The 17,645-nt window shown below is 38.3% G+C and overlaps 2 protein-coding genes across 2 annotated transcripts; one reads left to right on the forward strand and one right to left on the reverse strand.

Moving 5' to 3' along the window:
* Positions 1–41: 41 nt before the first annotated feature.
* On the reverse strand, positions 42–10,347 carry LOC123881057 (caspase Dronc). The gene is made up of 9 exons (XM_045929615.1): positions 10,173–10,347; positions 9,678–9,828; positions 8,833–9,019; positions 8,443–8,523; positions 8,237–8,350; positions 6,983–7,164; positions 6,152–6,378; positions 1,984–2,165; positions 42–1,049 (listed from the first exon to the last, which is right to left on the reverse strand). The coding sequence occupies exons 2-9, from the start codon at positions 9,807–9,809 to the stop codon at positions 817–819; spliced, it is 1,338 nt and encodes a 445-aa protein (XP_045785571.1). The 5' UTR covers positions 9,810–9,828; positions 10,173–10,347; the 3' UTR covers positions 42–816.
* Positions 10,348–16,693: 6,346 nt separating this feature from the next.
* On the forward strand, positions 16,694–17,354 carry LOC123881075 (selenoprotein M-like). Its single transcript, XM_045929639.1, has 2 exons — positions 16,694–16,894; positions 16,997–17,354. Exons 1-2 carry the CDS (start codon positions 16,799–16,801, stop codon positions 17,237–17,239), a joined length of 339 nt encoding a protein of 112 aa, XP_045785595.1. The 5' UTR covers positions 16,694–16,798; the 3' UTR covers positions 17,240–17,354.
* Positions 17,355–17,645: the final 291 nt, after the last annotated feature.

Consider the following 17,645-nt stretch of genomic DNA (forward strand, 5'->3'; position numbering starts at 1 on the left):
GTTTTTATTTTTTATAAATAATATAAAAATATCCTATTACAAAGTATAAAAATATGTCATAACTCATAATACGTAAACACGTCGATTGAGCAATAATAATTGATTTATTATTTAATAGTAAATGCATCACTTACATAGAAATATATTTATAATATTACAATATAGTAGAACTTATGAAACAAGTCCATTTTCGTTATTAAAGTAGCCTAAGTTTCAGACCTGATAGCACCAAAATTATTTATTTAAACAGTTTTCAGGATGGAGCATTTATATTCCTATTGATATGAGCTCAACCTCGGATCTCTCATTTACTCTAGCTAGAGTTGGAATAAGCTTCACTTCTGTTGGATGGCTCAACACCTCATGGCTTAGTTTAGTGATAAGTATGTCTCGATTCTTTCGTTCTTATTGAGAGGAGACTCTTACTCAGTGGTAATGGGTTCAAATGATGACGACAACTCGTTTTCCCATCGTCATCCATGAATGTCACGGTCAGGGTTTTCATACAGCCCGGAATGTAGGTAGAGTCTGCAGTTCAAGTCTCAGCGGTCTACGGAAGTTTGTATATGGAAACTGGCGTGTCGGCATTTAAGAACCCGTCAGTGAACGTCCCACAATGGTCGAGCATTCTTGTTGCTCATATGAGTGAGCGAGACAGTGTAAAGCGAGAGAACACTTTTTCGCTCTCTCGATTGCCCATGAGTGGTAGAGGTAGAGTTTGAGTAAGCTTCTCTCCTGTGGGGTCACATTTGAAACCTTACTGCTTTATTTTGCAATACTCGTGCTCGGTAGTGGGCCGGTGTCTCGTAGTCCCATTCAATGAATGTCATGGTCGGGGGTCTCGTAGAGGCCGGGATGCAGGTAGAGCCTGCAGTTGAAGCCCCAGCGGTCCACGGAGGAGGTCTGGATGTGGAAGCGCGCGTGCAGCTGCCTGTCCACGAGCGTGAACAGCTCATCCACGTGGCAGTCGTGCGCGCGCGCCGCGAACACCTCGCACAGCGCCTGGATGTACCACGAGCCTTCCATGCCGTCGCGGTACGACACGTTGCCTGCAAAAATTTTTTTTTAAAAATTATATAGACTAGCGCTTGGCTGCAATCAGACCTGCTAGCAAGTGATGATGTAGCCTAAGATGGAGCGCGCTTGCCTAGAAGTTGCCTATTCACTCTTGACTTGAAGGTACCCATATTATAAGTGGAAGGGAAAACTGACGCCGGAAGGGCGTTCCATATCCTAGCGGTTCGAATTAGGAAAGAGGAAGCAAATCGTTTCGTACGTGTTCGAGGAATTTCGACTACGTACGGATGCAGACCTTGACGACCTTGACGTATAATTATATTAGTATTAAATGATGACTGCGACTGACATCTACCACTGGTTAAGAATGCCTTTCCTTCCAAGAAGACACAGCAAGAAACTAGGCGAAAGATGTAAGTTCTCTGTAGTACTCAGAAAGTCTTTTTTGTCTCTGGCATCTTTGCTGAAGTGCAATAATGTGTGGTGTCTTCGCTCACATTTTTGACAGGATGTTGCCAGCCTGCATATTTTACTGAATGGAATGGCGCTAGGCAGTTTAAACAAAGACCTTGTACGAAGTCTCGGCTTTCCTTTGGTTGTTGCGTACCAAATTTCTTACAAGCGAAAAGGTGATGATTTTCTTTACATAGAACACAAACCGGCTCTTTATTCTGATTGTCAACGGAAGTATGAAATGATTTTGATTGGCTGTTCTGAACTGGATTTGTGTTGGCTTTCTTGATATCAATCATTTCTAGTATTCTGAATCTAGCTTCAGAAAAATCAGCAAGGTTCCATGTGGGCATTTGGTAAAGTGCTTAATGGCTCATTTGAATCTCCCACTTTTTATGAGATTCAACGTCTAATTTGGAAATCACTCCACAGCCAGCCCGAGCACGGCCAGGTCAGGTAGTCCTCGGTTCTTCGTCGGAGCCTCTGAAGTGCTAGCAACGTAGGGTTAGTTACCTGGCAGCGTGGAGTGCGCGATGAGTATGTCGGAGTAGATGCGGTCCCTGGGGCGGTCCCGCGAGGGTTTGACGGGTGGAGCGTGGCGCGGCTGCTCAGCGCGCGCCTGCCCGTCCGCCACGGCGCCCCCGCGCCCCAGCCAGCCCGAGCGCGGCCGGGTCAGGTAGTCCTCGTTGGAGCCTCTGAAGAACAACCAGTTCGTCAATGCAAATCATTTTTTTTATGTATAGACTAGCACTTGGCTGCAAATTGCAAGCAGACCTGGCAAGTGATGATGCTGCTCAAGATTGAGCTTGTTTCCTAAAAGGTGCCCATTCACTCTTGAATTAAAGGTACTCATATTAAAATTGGAGGAGAAAATTGATGCTAGAAGGGCGTTCCACATCCTATTCAAATGAGAAACAAAGAGCCAAATCGTTTCATACGTGTATAAACTGATCAGGGGTATGGGTGTTGTCAATGCTAATTTTATTAAGTTGATCGTGAGCTCATGTCCTATTGCGACTTTAATATAGATTGTGCCTATAGATTATGTATGGAAACATATTGTATGTAAGAACTGTCAGAAATTAAAACCGTTACACTCTGCTGAAGATATGATCGTTTTATTGTTCCTTCTCCACGTACCTGAAAGAACGATCTGTCCTTCGAGTGTTCAGTGTTAGTTAGAATAACTAATTTTTTTTTTTTTTTTTTGATATTTCTAGGCTATCTGCAATCAGTCATTTGCCGACTATAATCAGATTGTATGAGTGCGTTGCGGGTTTGGAGAAGGTCACTCCATCAAGAGACTCTTCTCATAGGGCTATCCCTGGCTTTATTGTCCACAAGACAGTTCTTCTATTGTGGCTCGTTTTAGCCTATTTACTCTGCTGCATGTGGTAAGTGACACTGCCAGACTATTCGCATGGACTTCTAGCTTGGCTTTGTGTTTTTTAGCATTATTATTAATTTCTTCTTTGATTGTGGGCATTGCAAGATACTCATGTGTTTCACTTGTTTTAGTAAACCATGGAGCATTCAGTATTGTGCGAAAGACTGAGTTTTGATAGCGCTGTAGTATTTCTATGTTAGAATTGCTGGCTGTGCCCCACAACTCCAAGCCATATGTCCATACGGGTTTTAAAAAGCTCTTGTATATGAGTACTTTGTTATTAAGTGATAGTCGGGAGTGTCTGCCAAGTAACCACATTAGCGATCTCGTGCGTACACGCAGCTCTTCTCTCTTTTTTTTTTATATGTGTTTGCCATGTTTGTCTTCTATCAAGATGCATACCAAGATATTTGGCTACATTACCATGTGGCAGAGTTTCGTTGCCAAGTTTCACCTCTGGGCAATCGCCGGGCCTAAGTGTAAAGGTTACGTGGGTTGATTTGGATGCACTAGCCTTGATTCTCCACTTTCGCATCCATTTATCAATATTATCCAAGTGGCCCTGTAGTCGCTGGGATGCTACCGTCGGATTTGAGTGAGTACTCAGTGCCGCTGTGTCGTCAGCAAACGTTGCGGTGAGGATACTTGGTGTCTCGGGTAAGTCGGCTGTGTATAGGGTATAAAGGGTCGGCCCTAGCACTGATCCCTGTGGAACACCAGCTTTGATATCGTAGAACTGGGAACAATGCTCTCCTACTACGACTTGGAATATCCTGTCTTGTAAATACGACTTCAGCAGAGTATAAATATTATGAGGAAAGTTAATCTTTATTTTGTACAAAAGGCCTTTGTGCCAAACCCTGTCAAAGGCCTGCTGAACATCCAAAAATGCGGCTGAGCAATATTCTTTTCTTTCTAGGGATTGCCTTATTTTGTTAACTACTCTATGGATTTGTTCTATGGTTGAGTGACCTTGTCGAAAGCCAAACTGGTGATCTGGTATAAGAGTTTCTTTCGTGATAATAGCTTTTAAACGACTTAGAAGAAGTTTTTCGAATAGTTTTGATATGACAGGTAGTAGGCTGATGGGTCTATATGATGAGACAATAAGGGGGTCTTTCCCAGGTTTTGGTATCATAATTATATGGGAAACTTTCCATACTTGTGGAAAATATGATGTCCTGAGTATACAGTTGAAAAGTGTTGTGAGAAATACGATAGCTTTCTTTGGGAGTTGCTTAAGAACTTCTCCAGTTATAAGGTCAAATCCTGGTGCTTTTTTGTTATCAAGGCGTTTTATTGCTCGCGAGACTTCTGCTGGGGTAAAGCACTTGATAGGAAGACTAAGTTGGAGATCGCTGTTCAGGTAATCGTCAATTTCTTTTTCATTATTGTAGGTTTCATCCCTTGTGTTCGGGGTAAAAATTGTATTGAGAAATTGTGCATACACTTCTGCCTTATGAGAGTCAGTTTTTGCCCATGTGTTATCATCTAGTTTCAACGGATGTGACTGAATCAGCGGGCCAGTAGTCGACTTAATAGCCTTCCATAAGGAATGTTCTTTATTGCCTGTTGGAGACATATTTTCTAATCTGTTTTGAAGGGTTTCATCTTCTACTTCTCTCAGATATGCTTTTAGGTCATGAATGGCTTTATTAAGTTGCGATTTGTCTTTTGCTCTTCTTTGTGTTTGCCATATTCTTCTTAGGCGTCTTTTCTCCAACACTTTTTCTTTAGTCAAAAGAGGTACATTTTGGAACGCAATTGGCTTGGCTGATTCTTGAGGTGTACTCAACCAACAAGCTTTTTGAACCAAGTTTGTGAAATTGACCGTCGCTATTTCGATTTCTTCCTCTGTCTTAAGAGATACGTTGAGGTTAATGTGTTCAGTAATAAACTCGCTAAATGCATACCAGTCAGTTCTTTTATTGTATAGATGTTGTTTAGGGCTTTTCTCAATTATAGTAGTGCTGATAGTAGCGATAATAGGCGAGTGGTCATCTGACGTATCGAAACAACTTTCTATCTTCAGGTAGTGCTCTGTGAAACCTTTGTAAAGGAAGAAATCTAGAAGATCTGGCCTTCTGTTCGGATCTGCAGGAAAGTATGTTGGTTGTCCTGTACTGAGCGCTTTAGTATTTTTCTTGTCCATCGCATTTTTTAGTTCCCTGCCCCTGGTTAAAGTAAGCCTAGAACCCCAGCATTCATTTTTTGCGTTCCAATCTCCACCTGCTAGGAATCTTGGGCCCAGAGATTTGATAAAATTGGTAAAGGTAGCTTCACCTATCTTATGCTTTGGAGGGCAGTATACAGCAGTCACATTAAATATACCAATTTTGTCATGTATACATATTGTTGTTGCTTGTATATATTCTGTGCGGAATGATGGTGCAAGATTGTGCTTGATGTTCTTTCTTACGAGTATTGCAGTGCCTCCGTGACTTGTACCATCGGGGTGATTAGTTGTGTACACACAAAATTCTTGAAGCGAAAAGGCTGTTGATTCTGTTAGGTGTGACTCACTTATGAGCATAATGTCAACTTTATTTATGTTTATCATTGTTGATAATTCTAGTTTGTGGCCTAAAAGGCCGTTTATGTTCCATGCTGCTATTCTAAGTGCCGTTATTTGGCTAGTTTGTTAATGACTGTGGTCAGTAAGCCCATAAGGGTGCTCATTTGTCCAATCAGTATATCTAGCTTTTCAGCTTGTTTTGTGAGAAGATGTTCGAGTTTTTCTAGATGTGTTGAATCTTTGTTGGCAGCAGCTTGTGCATATGTTTTTCTGGTAGATTTGGTGGTATGTGATTCACTTCGATTGTTATGTTCTGTTTGCTCTGTCTGGCGGTCAGTGTACTTTTGGTTTGCTGGGTCATCTTTTTCCCTTGAACGTGGATTTGGTTTGTTGTACACGTTTGACTGATCAGTTTTCTTATTGAATTTTCTGTTTTTAATTTCCAGATAAACATTGCAGCCTTTGTAGTTAGCAGGATGGTCGCCAAGACATAGGGCACACTTAGCAGGAGTATTGCGGTCCTTCTTGGTACATTCTGTAGTTCTGTGTGCCCCTGCACATTTGACACATCTATAAGGTCTCATGCAGTTATTTTGCGTGTGGCCATATTGTTGGCAACGTTTGCATTGTGGCACTGTCTTTTTGCGTTTGGGGTCTTCTATGGTCACTATGGTATTATAGATTTGTTTGATTTCTTTAGCCGCTTTATTATTGGGTCCGGGTTCTAGATTGACAAATAGAATAACTAATAGGTTTAATAAAATTGGCATGCCACCTACCGACACAGCTGGAAGATGAACACTTTGGGGATGTCCCTCAGCGCGGGGCAGTTCTTGTTGTTGAAGTGCTCCACTATCTCCGAGATGCGGATGAGCAGGCCGTCGTGGCAGCGGATGTCGTTGTCGGAGCTGCCCGTCAGCTCGTACCCGTGCGAGGAGACCACGATGAACACGCACTCAGTGTCCACTATCGCTTCCTTCAGGAACTTGATTGTGTCTAGGGTTTGCTATACAATCACAACTTCTTAAATTAATTCTTTAGGACTTCAATTCTCTGGAGTGATTTCAGTGTATATAATTCAGGTACCATAGATTCAGAAAAGTATGAAATACAACATAAAATAATTGAATTAGTCGGTACCTACTAAGTTGTTTGATACTGGATCTATACAGATTGCATAGGTTTGATTTCAGTAATTTAGGAAATGCAGATCGAGAGATGAATTTGAAATATTTTAGGAGCTATAAAACTAACACTTGGGTCATCTTCTTAATATATATAAAGGCAAAACCTGACTGCTGATCTATCAAACTACTGGACAGATCAGACAGAAATTTGGCATGCAGATAGCTATTATGACCTAGATATCTGCTAAGAAAGGATTTTTGAAAACTCAACAATTTTTTTTTTGCTGTCCATCTGTGACCGGCCCTCCGGCAATAATCAGATTTGGGGAGTATTACAACTTTAGGGGGTATTCCTATAAATGTCCTCATCATCATCTCAAATTCAACCAAATAAGGGTTCAATCAAATAGGGGTTTGAAATTTGCGTAGTAGAAGCGAAGTCGCGGGCATAAGCTAGTTATGATACAAAATGATAAAACTCACACTCCTTGTGAGGTCCCGGTAAGACAGCACCTTGAACCCCATCTCGCTGAAGAGGTACTTCAGCTTGGTGCAGTCCACGTCCACGCCGTAGCGGTACGCCTCCACGTTGTTGTGGAACTGGATGTAGCTGAACACTACGAGCACGCCGCGGTTCGCCCCACGCGTGCGATATAGCTTTATGTCTGTGGACAACAGAGAAATACAAATGACACTTCGAGAGGAAGCCTTGAATATTACTTGAATAATAACAACAATCCGCCGCTGGATTCAGGCGCACAAGACCGTGGAGTGTGGTAGTCCCTATAAGAGACCCATGTCCAGCAGCGGACAGTGGACATCTATCGGTTGTTGATGATGATGATGATTAATAATTTGGCCACAAAAGTCAATTAATACAAAATAATAATAATCAAGTCTTAGTGCAAAGAAATTTTTACGAGACATTTCACCGCGTTTAATAGCCTCATCGGGTGACAGAAGGACTGGCTCATTTTTTGCGCAACGGATCAGCCTGGCTGTCCAACGCGGAAATGCAGCCAGTATTCTTGGCACCATTCCACGCGGGCATGATTTGTACAGTAATTAGATAAGGCTAGCTTTAAGTTTTATTGTAATATTTTCAATAAAAAAAAAAAAAAAAATTAATACAGAATATAGACATTTTTTTTTTGTAACCTGTCATTTGCGTTTTTTGGTGCAATTAAGTATACATACAATAATGCTGATTTAGTAGTCATTGATGTAGGATAGTTTTACAGTACACAAAAATCTTATACAGGGTGTATATAGAATGCAAGCAAAAACGAAAACAACACCTGTTTTGTGTTGCAGTGCTGATAGTTACTGATAAGATACCACAAAAACCCAAAAAAAAATTTAAAAATCCTGAACTTTGTACAAGTTTGCAATCTAATAGAATCACTGTTTTGCTAACTTATTTCATGTAGAAGTTAGTACAGAAAACATAGAGTAGTTTGTGATTGGTTGGTCACTCAAAGTGGTTAACACCCACTGAGTTTTTGTCTTTGTCACTTGTATGGGAGTATGTAACAGAGAGCCCTATTATAACTTCTCTTTGTAAAGTCTTATATTAGATCTGTCAATTTTGTTTAATATAATAATTATATGTAGATAGTAGATATTTTTAAACAAGTGCCATTACTTAAGCCATATAAACATGATCAAAATTCACATAGTTGATGATGTCAAAATTCGCATAATGTACAACAACAAACTAATCATTATTACACATACCATCACCATTGTCCTCCATAAATCGGGTAGACTTCACCACATGGAATTGAGGTATTCTAGAAGGATCCGGCAGCTCCTTACTGTGAGGCATCACAGGCTCTGCATTATCTACATCTGCAAGTAATAGAACACAATGCATCAACAGATACGGGGTTAACATACCAAAAGTGTCACCATCACTTCACCCACATGTGTATTTTACCCACTTTTACTCGCTTCAACTCCAGTTTTGGACTTTTTCTTCTCAGTGCTCAGGCTGACATAATTGCTTTCATTTGATTTTTTACCTGTAAGTCAATCAATTCATAATATTATAATCATTTAATTATTTTGATTGTAAAATGGATTTGCTGATACATAGTATTATTTTTCACTACCCATATTATAAACGCAAAAGTCTGTTGTCTTTCAATCACACTGCAACGGAGCAACTGATCGATGTGATTTTTTTGCATGGATTTAGTTCCATTCCATAGAGGCAAAATTGTATCCTGGAAAATCAAAAATTTCCCACAACATTTTTAAAAACTTCAATCAACTGATACCTGCAACTTCAAGGATGAAGTTGCAGGTATCAGCTTGTAATAAATAGTTACTTGTGCTGGGCACAGGGTTCCTGGGCTGGCGCAAATGCAGAGAGCTGTCAGGGTCTAACTCTCGCACTAGGTCCCAATAGCCGGCCTCCGAGAGTGCATCAAGCAAGTGCCCAAATGCCTCAGGGCCTCTCCGCGTCACATCCATGTACAGCTGTCGTTTGCGGAGTCGCACCTCTCTGTTTGTATCCTATGAACATTTACTAAAGTAACTTAACTAAGTAGTTTGAAAACTCTGTTTAAAAAAATTAAATACCCCTATGTTACACTGCCTGAGATCTATAGTGTACTTTAACTTTCCTCAGACTTTACTTGAGTTAAAACACCACAGAGGTATGACTGATATAAAACCTTCTTGTTCTCAACTGTATCTATCAAAGTATGCTTCATAGATCTCAGCTTTAGACAACATAGTTACTTAAGATCGCTAAATAACTATCGCTAGCTAACTAGTGATTCTAAATGGCTATGCATTACAAGTCTCTATCTTTTCTTATAGTTGCATTTAATCAATCAGACATGTAATGGAAGCTCTCTTGGGATGATAATGCAGTGAGGTCCCAGATCCTTAGAACCCAACTAAGAGAAAAAAGATTTCAACTCTTTGGTCTTAAAGTTATTTTCAGATGCCAGTGATAATAATTGGCACAAACTGCTAAATATGCTTTCTGAGGGACAGAGGAAATGAGAAGACCAAAATTCAGTTCACTAAAGTCAGTCAACAATCGATCACCAACTTGGGTCAAGGTTGCTTAACAATCACAATCAATTTTATTGATATGCAGTGTCACCCTCTACCAAGTAAGAACAAGTATTAAATCATTTATTTACAAGGCTCAAGATCTTACCTTATAAGGCTCTATCATTTGCTCAGAGAAGACTCCTTTTTCGTACAAAGCTGTCACCATGTGGTCCAGGTCAGTTTGCTCCACAAGGGATACAAAGTTACTCTGTATCGCCTTCCTGTGCTCTTCCTGCATGTTGGAACCTGTGTCATATCTATTGAGGCAGAGGGGAATGGTTAATTGGGTTGTACAATAATAAAACTAAATTAATAGGTAGGTCTAAAACAAATACTAAGTATCTTGTTGTACACAGAACATTTTAAAAAAGCACTACTTGTAGGCGTCCCAATAGTCAATACGTTTGTTGAAAACTAGTCTTGATGATTCATAATTACATGGCGCCTCGCAAACTCATATCTGTATTTAAACCACAAAGCAATGGCATGGAAGACCTAAATATTATGTATTATCTAAATCAGAATATGTGAAGACAAAACCATAGGACCACAAAAGATAAGATCTATTCATTATTTATTACAAGTAGGTAACTATACTTACGCTATTCGATATTTCTAATTACAATTTCGAAATTACAGCTGTTTTTATAGCATTCACATAAGTACATCACTGAATTCGGGAACTTAAAATTAAAACACTTTGCAAATATGGGCAAAGCAAAATCAAAATTGGAGCAAAAGTCAAAACAAAGGAAACAAGACAAGACCCTCGAAATCATCGAAATGCTCGAATCTCCATTGTTTGTGGTAGAATGACAGCTACAAAGTCACGATAGCAATCACCTCTGATTGGTTGGCGCTCGCCCACTATTGGCTACAATGCATTGTTGCAACAAGAATCCATTACTTTAGCTAATCACAAAAAACACGATTGTAATAATGATTGATTTGTGACGCAAACAATATCAATAACTAAACCCATAGAGATATTATTTTTTTTTTTTTTTCTTCTCGTCTGGCTTTACATAGATTAGCCAATGTCAGGTTTGTATTTATAATTACAAGTTAGGGAAACTATATATTATGTATAAAATAATGAAAAATCGGGATTTGGAATTGGAAAGGAAAAGGATTTTTTTAAAATAATTACATAATATACATATATCTAAACATATACATAAATAATAATATAATATAAGTAACTATACATTAACTATATCTTGATATCATTATGTTCTATGAACAAAGATAAAACTTTGTAAACATTAAATGAATTTGTGTATAACAAACATAATATAGATGTAGGAAATGGAATGTGCAATGATTCGAGATTAGCAAGAAAGTCAGTTCGATCATATAGAGTGCATGCAAAGAAAACATGGTTCAAATCCCCATACTCCCCACAGGAACAGTGAGGATCGGGAACAATTTTCATCCTGTGTAAATGCGCCGGGGTACATACATGACCCAGGCGCATTCTACACAGAATAGAAGTATGTAACAGTTTTTGAGAAAACTAACTGGCTGAACCATGGTTTCCTCGGAATGGACGTCTGAATTTTTCTATAATGTTTACCCACTGAACCATCGTTACTCCATACCCCATCCCACGCTTCATACAAATATACTTTGGATAAATTTATCAAATCAGAACAATAATTGGTGAATGGAACAGTATCTCCAACACGTATCGCCTCATTTGCCAATTGGTCAGCTCTTTCATTTCCGGGAATGCCCACATGGCTTGGAACCCAAGCCAACACAACATCACAATTTTTCTGTGAACACTTATATAAAAGATCTCTAATGCCAAAAACAATTGAAGACTGCTTATGGGATTTGAATGGAAATCTATTGATAGCTTCTAGAGCACTGCAGGAATCAGAGAATATGACTGTTTTTGGTATCTTTAAAATTAAAACATATTCTAAAGCTTTAAGTAAACCATAACATTCACCCGTGTAAACGGAAGCTTCAGGTGGAAGTTTAACTTGTTGTATACCCTTATATTGTGAATGATAGATCCCAATGCCAACGCAACTCTTATCCTCATGTTTAGAGGCATCCGTGAACACATAATGCCAGTCAGGCCATTTATCATTGAGAATGTTTATAAATTCTTGTTTTGAGTTAGGGTTATTTTTTAATTTGGATCCTATGTCGAATTTAATTTCCGGGACAGTAATAAGACCCTTGTAGTTGTGTTGGTATAGAGGAAGAATAATACTTCGATGAGTGGGAGCTCCCAAACTTTCATATTTTCTAAGACTGTTTACAAGACATGGAGAATCTCTATTAGTCCAGTAGTTACCGGTATCAACCTGATAAGCAAGTTGACGTATCTTTAAAAACAAAGGATGAGAACTTAGCTGTAATGTACGGAAAAAGTATTTATCACAAAGGAACTGTCTCCTTAGATATAAGGGCGGATCACAACATTCTACCTGAAGACATTTTATTGGAGTTGATTTCATCGCACCCGTAACCAACCTCAAAGCCTTTGCCTGGATTATATCCAGCTTTTTAACTGCAGTTTTATTACCAGGATGTAATAGGAATGTTCCATAGTCTAAAACACTTCTTATTAAAGCATTGTATAGCAGTCTCATTGTAAAAGGATGAGCACCCCACCATACTCCTGTAAGACACCTTAAAATATTCAAATTTTTCTCGCATCTTAATAAAACATATTCCCAATGTGGAATTCCAGTAAGTTTAGAGTCCAATATTACACCTAGAAATTTCGCCTGATCTTTAACTGCTAGCGGAATTCCATTGTAATTAATATGAGGAGATGGTAGATTTCGCTTCCGAGAAAATACTACAACAGAGCTTTTAGATGGTGACAAATCTAGACCATTATTATGTAACCAACATTTTAAGGCATTTAACGCTAAGTTTAACAACTCACTAACATTATCTAAGGATGGCCCAGCAACATACAAAAGCAAATCATCTGCATATTGAAGCACATTTGCATATCTATTTACAGAAATGTCCAAATCGTAAGTATAAATGTTATATAAAATAGGGCTCAAAACAGAACCTTGTGGCAAACCCTTCCACACAGTTCTATAAATAAATTCATCTTCGACCGAATCTAGCGAATACTTTATATATCTTTCGTACAACATATTTACAATAAAATTAATTAATAAGTTAGGAATATTCAGGGCAAGCAATTTATGTTTTAGAATTGAAATATTTACATTATCGTAGGCGGCTTTTATGTCCAGGAAGGCAGCAACCAATGACTCATTTTTAGAGAAGCTTAGTCTTATGTCTGTGGTAAAAATGCTTAAGCTGTCAATAGTACATTTACCTTTCCTAAAACCAAACTGGTTTCTCGATAATAATGTATTATGTTCTAAAAACCATTCCAGCCTGATTTTAATAAGGTGTTCAGCAGTTTTAGCTAATACTGACGATAATGCTATTGGTCTATACGATGTTGGATCTGAACTCGGTTTATTCGGCTTCCGTAATAAGATCAAAGTTTGGGACCGCCAGGATTCGGGGACGATACCCGCCATCATAACGTTGTTGATCAAAGAAAGGTAGTACCTGAGACCATTGTCGTCAAGATTCGATAAGAAGGAATAAGGAATTCCGTCTTCACCTGGTGCAGAGTCTTTAGTCGTTGAAAGTACGCCTTTCAATTCGTTAAGTGTAAATGGCGAATTTAAATCTAAATTACAATTATTAGACAATATGGGGGTTAAGGCCATGGGACATTCAGGTACATAAGGAGGACCCAAACGATCCATGACTTGCTCTGCTAGAACTGGAGATATTTTATTCTGTTGGGAATCTTTAAATGCAGATCTAAACCTTCTTATATTTTGCCAAACAATTGATGGTGAAACATTAGGACTTAAGGATTTACAAAACCTGTGCCACCCTTCATATTTTTTTACCCGAAGTAGCTCCTTAGTAGTATTAGCAATTTCTAAGTAACGCTCAAAATTGTCATCAGTCATATTTTGGCAAAATTGCTTCTCTGCTTCTTTTCTTTGCTTAACTGCATTAGTGCATTCTACATCCCACCATGGTGGTGATGGAATAAATTCCATACCACACCTTTTTACAGGAAAAGTTTCATTTGCAGCTTCAATTAATATTGTAGATAATGCTTGTGAGCATTCTAATATGTTAGAGTGACTAATTTCTGGTAAATTATTGATTTTCTTTTCTACAGCTACACTATACAGACTCCATTTAGCGTCTATCAGTTTATGTTTTATGCGTGGCTGTCTTACATGTTTTGGAGGTTTTTCAAAAGGGAAAGTAATGATTAAAGGGTAGTGATCACTACCACCAGTAGATTCAGCGGGAGACCAGATGAGAGATGAAGCAAGATCAGGAGTGCAAATGGACAAATCAGGAGCACTAGGTGTCCGTGCCAACCGAGTGGGAGACCCAGTATTCAAAATGCACAGATTATGGGAGCTTATTAAATCTAACAACTTTTCTCCATAGAAGGTTGATGTGGCACAACCCCATAATTCGTGATGAGAGTTAAAATCCCCTAAACATAAAAATGGTTTCGGTAAAAAATTAAAAATTTCACTAATTTCATTAAATATATCATTATTAGGACGAGAGAAATATACAGATACATAACATATACTATTTACAATAACTGCAATAACAGACAAGTTATCGCTATGTACAGGAAGAGTGATAGGTGTGAATGTCAGAGTATTTTTGATGAGTATAGCCACTCCACCATACCCATCAGGTCTGTCTTCCCTGAGACAAACATACCCCGGCATTTTGAATAAAAATTCCTTTCTCAACCATGTCTCTTGGAGACAGATGAGAAAAGGATCATGTTTATTTATGAGATGTATTAAGTCTTGTTTTCTACTGTTGAGACTCAAGCAATTCCACTGAATCACTCTGGCTCTGTGATCCATTATTATTAGATATTTGATATAAGGCTTCAATTACTGTGGCAACGTGGGACGGTGTAACTATATTCGATTGTGATAATAATTGAATCAATATTTTAATAATGTCTGCCATTTTCATGTTACTTTCAGTACTATTGTTATTAAAATTAAACTTCTGTTTAGGTAAAACAGGATCTCTTATTATTTCTGAGTGGGCAAAGTGGTCATAGCCTTTGCTAAGCTTTGAGGGTAATCTTGGCTTTGCGAAGACTGTTTTTTTATATGAATGAGGCACTGAGTTTGAAGTGGATGGAATGTTGGATTTTTGAGGACCATGTATATCCTGTGGTGGAGAGGATGATACAGGTGTTGAAAACAAAGCTTCAGCATATGACATGTTTGAAACTGGTGGATGCATTTTAATTGCTTCCATATAAGAAATACAACTTTTGCTCATGGTTTCTTTAATTGCTCTTTGTCTGTTATGTTCTAAACATTTTTTATTTATAGCTTGATGCGCTCCCTTGCATAAGCAACACCGGTAATCCTCCTCTTCCACCTGACAAGTATCACCAGAGTGCCCTTGGGTACATTTATAACACTTTGGCACTGACCTGCACTGATTTTTCACGTGGCCAAAACGGCAGCATCGGTAGCACTGCACAGTCGGATAAATATACAATTCAACAGGTAAAGCCGTGTAACACATGTATACCCGGGTAGGTAAAATTTGGCCATCAAAGGTTATTATTACTGTCCCAGTACTAATGAATTGGTTTGTATCATTTACAACGATTTTTCTTTTGATCCGCCTTATTTTAATGATTGGACCACAACCAAGTGGAACACTCATGTTAAGTAATACCTCTTCTTCGGACCAGTCATTAGGTACACCTTTTACTACACCCATGCGTGTGACATTAAAAGTAGGTATAAATGCCCTATATTTTGCGGATTCAAGAATTTTGTTTGTCAAGAAATTATTGGCATCCAAGTAGGAAGAAAAAGCCATACTAATGCGATTCCTTCCTACCCGTTTCAAGCTTCCGTTCACAACACCATTGAATTTATTATGTTTTAAAAAGCGACCAAAAGTTATAGGATGCAGAGTAGTTGAGCTATCACTATTTTCGCATTCTTTTTGTATATGCACTACATATGGGGCACTATCGGATTGTTGGTAATAAGTACGGCCAATTGGCACTCGAGTTGGTAGTGAGGAGGTTCCATTATTATCGGTGGGGTTTGTAGATTCAGTAGGGTATGTCGGATTTGGGTTAGCCTTGTTATTATTACTATTATTATTAATTTCAAACTTGCAATCGCAACTGTACTGTTCTTTTCCATCTCTAGTTTTTGTTTTCCTTTTTCGTTTATTACATGTTAAACAAATGCGTGAGAATATTTTCCTTTTAAGAGTTTTGTCGACATTGGACACGACAGATACATCAGTGTCCATTGACGACTCAACCGCTGCTATTAGTATATCCATTTTTGATGTATTATCCAATGATCCCGAAGGATTTGACCCCCCTGGATCGGGGGGCCGGATGTCCATAACGTTGAAATTTAAACTATACTAAATTTTAAAACTTACCTATATATACAGCTATCTACTATGAAAATGTCACTAAAACTACAATATTTACACTATAAAACAACACCAATCCCTTTCCAAATTGTATTAAAAAATTAAAGGAAGAAAATTTCACGTCCGCTTATGTACGCAGTTTCCCGCCCTTTCAAGAGATATTATTAAACCCATAGAGATATAATATAAACAAAATACGTCCATGACTAAACCGGACTTCGTCTGTGTCGGTGTTATCTGGCGGGAGTGCTCTGCCTTTTTGGAGTGTTTTTTTTGTTAAAACTGACTGAAAAGCGCTCAGGGGGTGCCGTGCGTATGTCGGCGAGCGCCGGCACAGACGGTGTCCATACTTGTATAGTTTAATTAACTTGTTACAAATAACTACAAACTTGACATTGGCTTATAAAGCCAGACTTGAGAGAAAAAAAAAAACTAAACCATAGAGTAAAGATATTTTGAAAAATCTGCAGATTGCAATTGCTGTTATTGGCGGAATTTGTGGTATTCTTGATGCAACATTACATTGTAGCCAATAGCTGTGGAACACTCCATACAATAGCCAATAGTAAGCGAGCTTCAACCAATCAGAGATAATTGCAATCGTGACAGTGATTTTGACATTGACAAATAATATTTGAATTAGACATTTCTTCTTTAGAACTTGGAAAACAAATACGTGCAAGAAAAATATTAAAATCGCGCAATATATTTGCTAGTTTTATAAATAATTAAACAATAACCATGTCTGTACTTGTGCAGTTATGTTTTATAACAGTCTGTCTTGTCGCATGGGTCACAGCGTACGAGAAATCCGATATAATTTCGGCTAAAATTGAGGTACAAGTACTTTTTCATTAAACCTCTGATTTTATAACACTTGCAATGTATTTATGATATTAATCAGAATATTAGCCTAACAATAAGTCTTTGATGTTTCAGACATGCAGAGGATGTTCACTGAACCGCCTTCCGGAAGTGAAAAGTTTCGTGATGGAAGACGCCCCTTTTTATAACAAATTGGACGTTAAATTCATTAACGGCGCTCCACCAGAGCTCATTTTCCAGGGAAACGGTGACAAAGAACTGGAGCGAGTGGCGCTGTCCAGCCTTAGTCGCGAGGAGTGTAATGAACTCCTGCTTAACGCAGGTTTCAGTAAGAAAACTAAGAAGGAAGAGTTTTAAACGTAAATAAATGTATTTAGCAGTTTTTCAGACACCTAATTATGCATTTATAAAGTACTTTATATTTTATTACCTACCTAATTTACATTTGTGCCGAATTTTAAAAGTAGATAAACATTATCTAGCAGTTGTTCAAACACCTACTTATAAATTTATCACCTACTTTTATAGGTGTTACGTAATTTACATATATTTCTGCCAATACTTAATATTATATTTTATTAAGTACACTGTTTTCAGTGTTTGATGTATCCAGTTTCTGTGACAATGAAATAATAAATCACATTCCAATAATGCGTTTTTCTTACTACAGTTACTTGCTCCAATGGTAGCCTCATTAGTCAAGTGGTTAGCATGTTTGACTGCAGATGAGATCCTGGGTTAGATTCCCAGACCAGGCCAAAAC

The sequence above is a fragment of the Maniola jurtina genome, chromosome 3, assembly GCF_905333055.1.
Source record: "Maniola jurtina chromosome 3, ilManJurt1.1, whole genome shotgun sequence".
Classification (NCBI taxonomy): Eukaryota; Metazoa; Arthropoda; class Insecta; order Lepidoptera; family Nymphalidae; genus Maniola; species Maniola jurtina.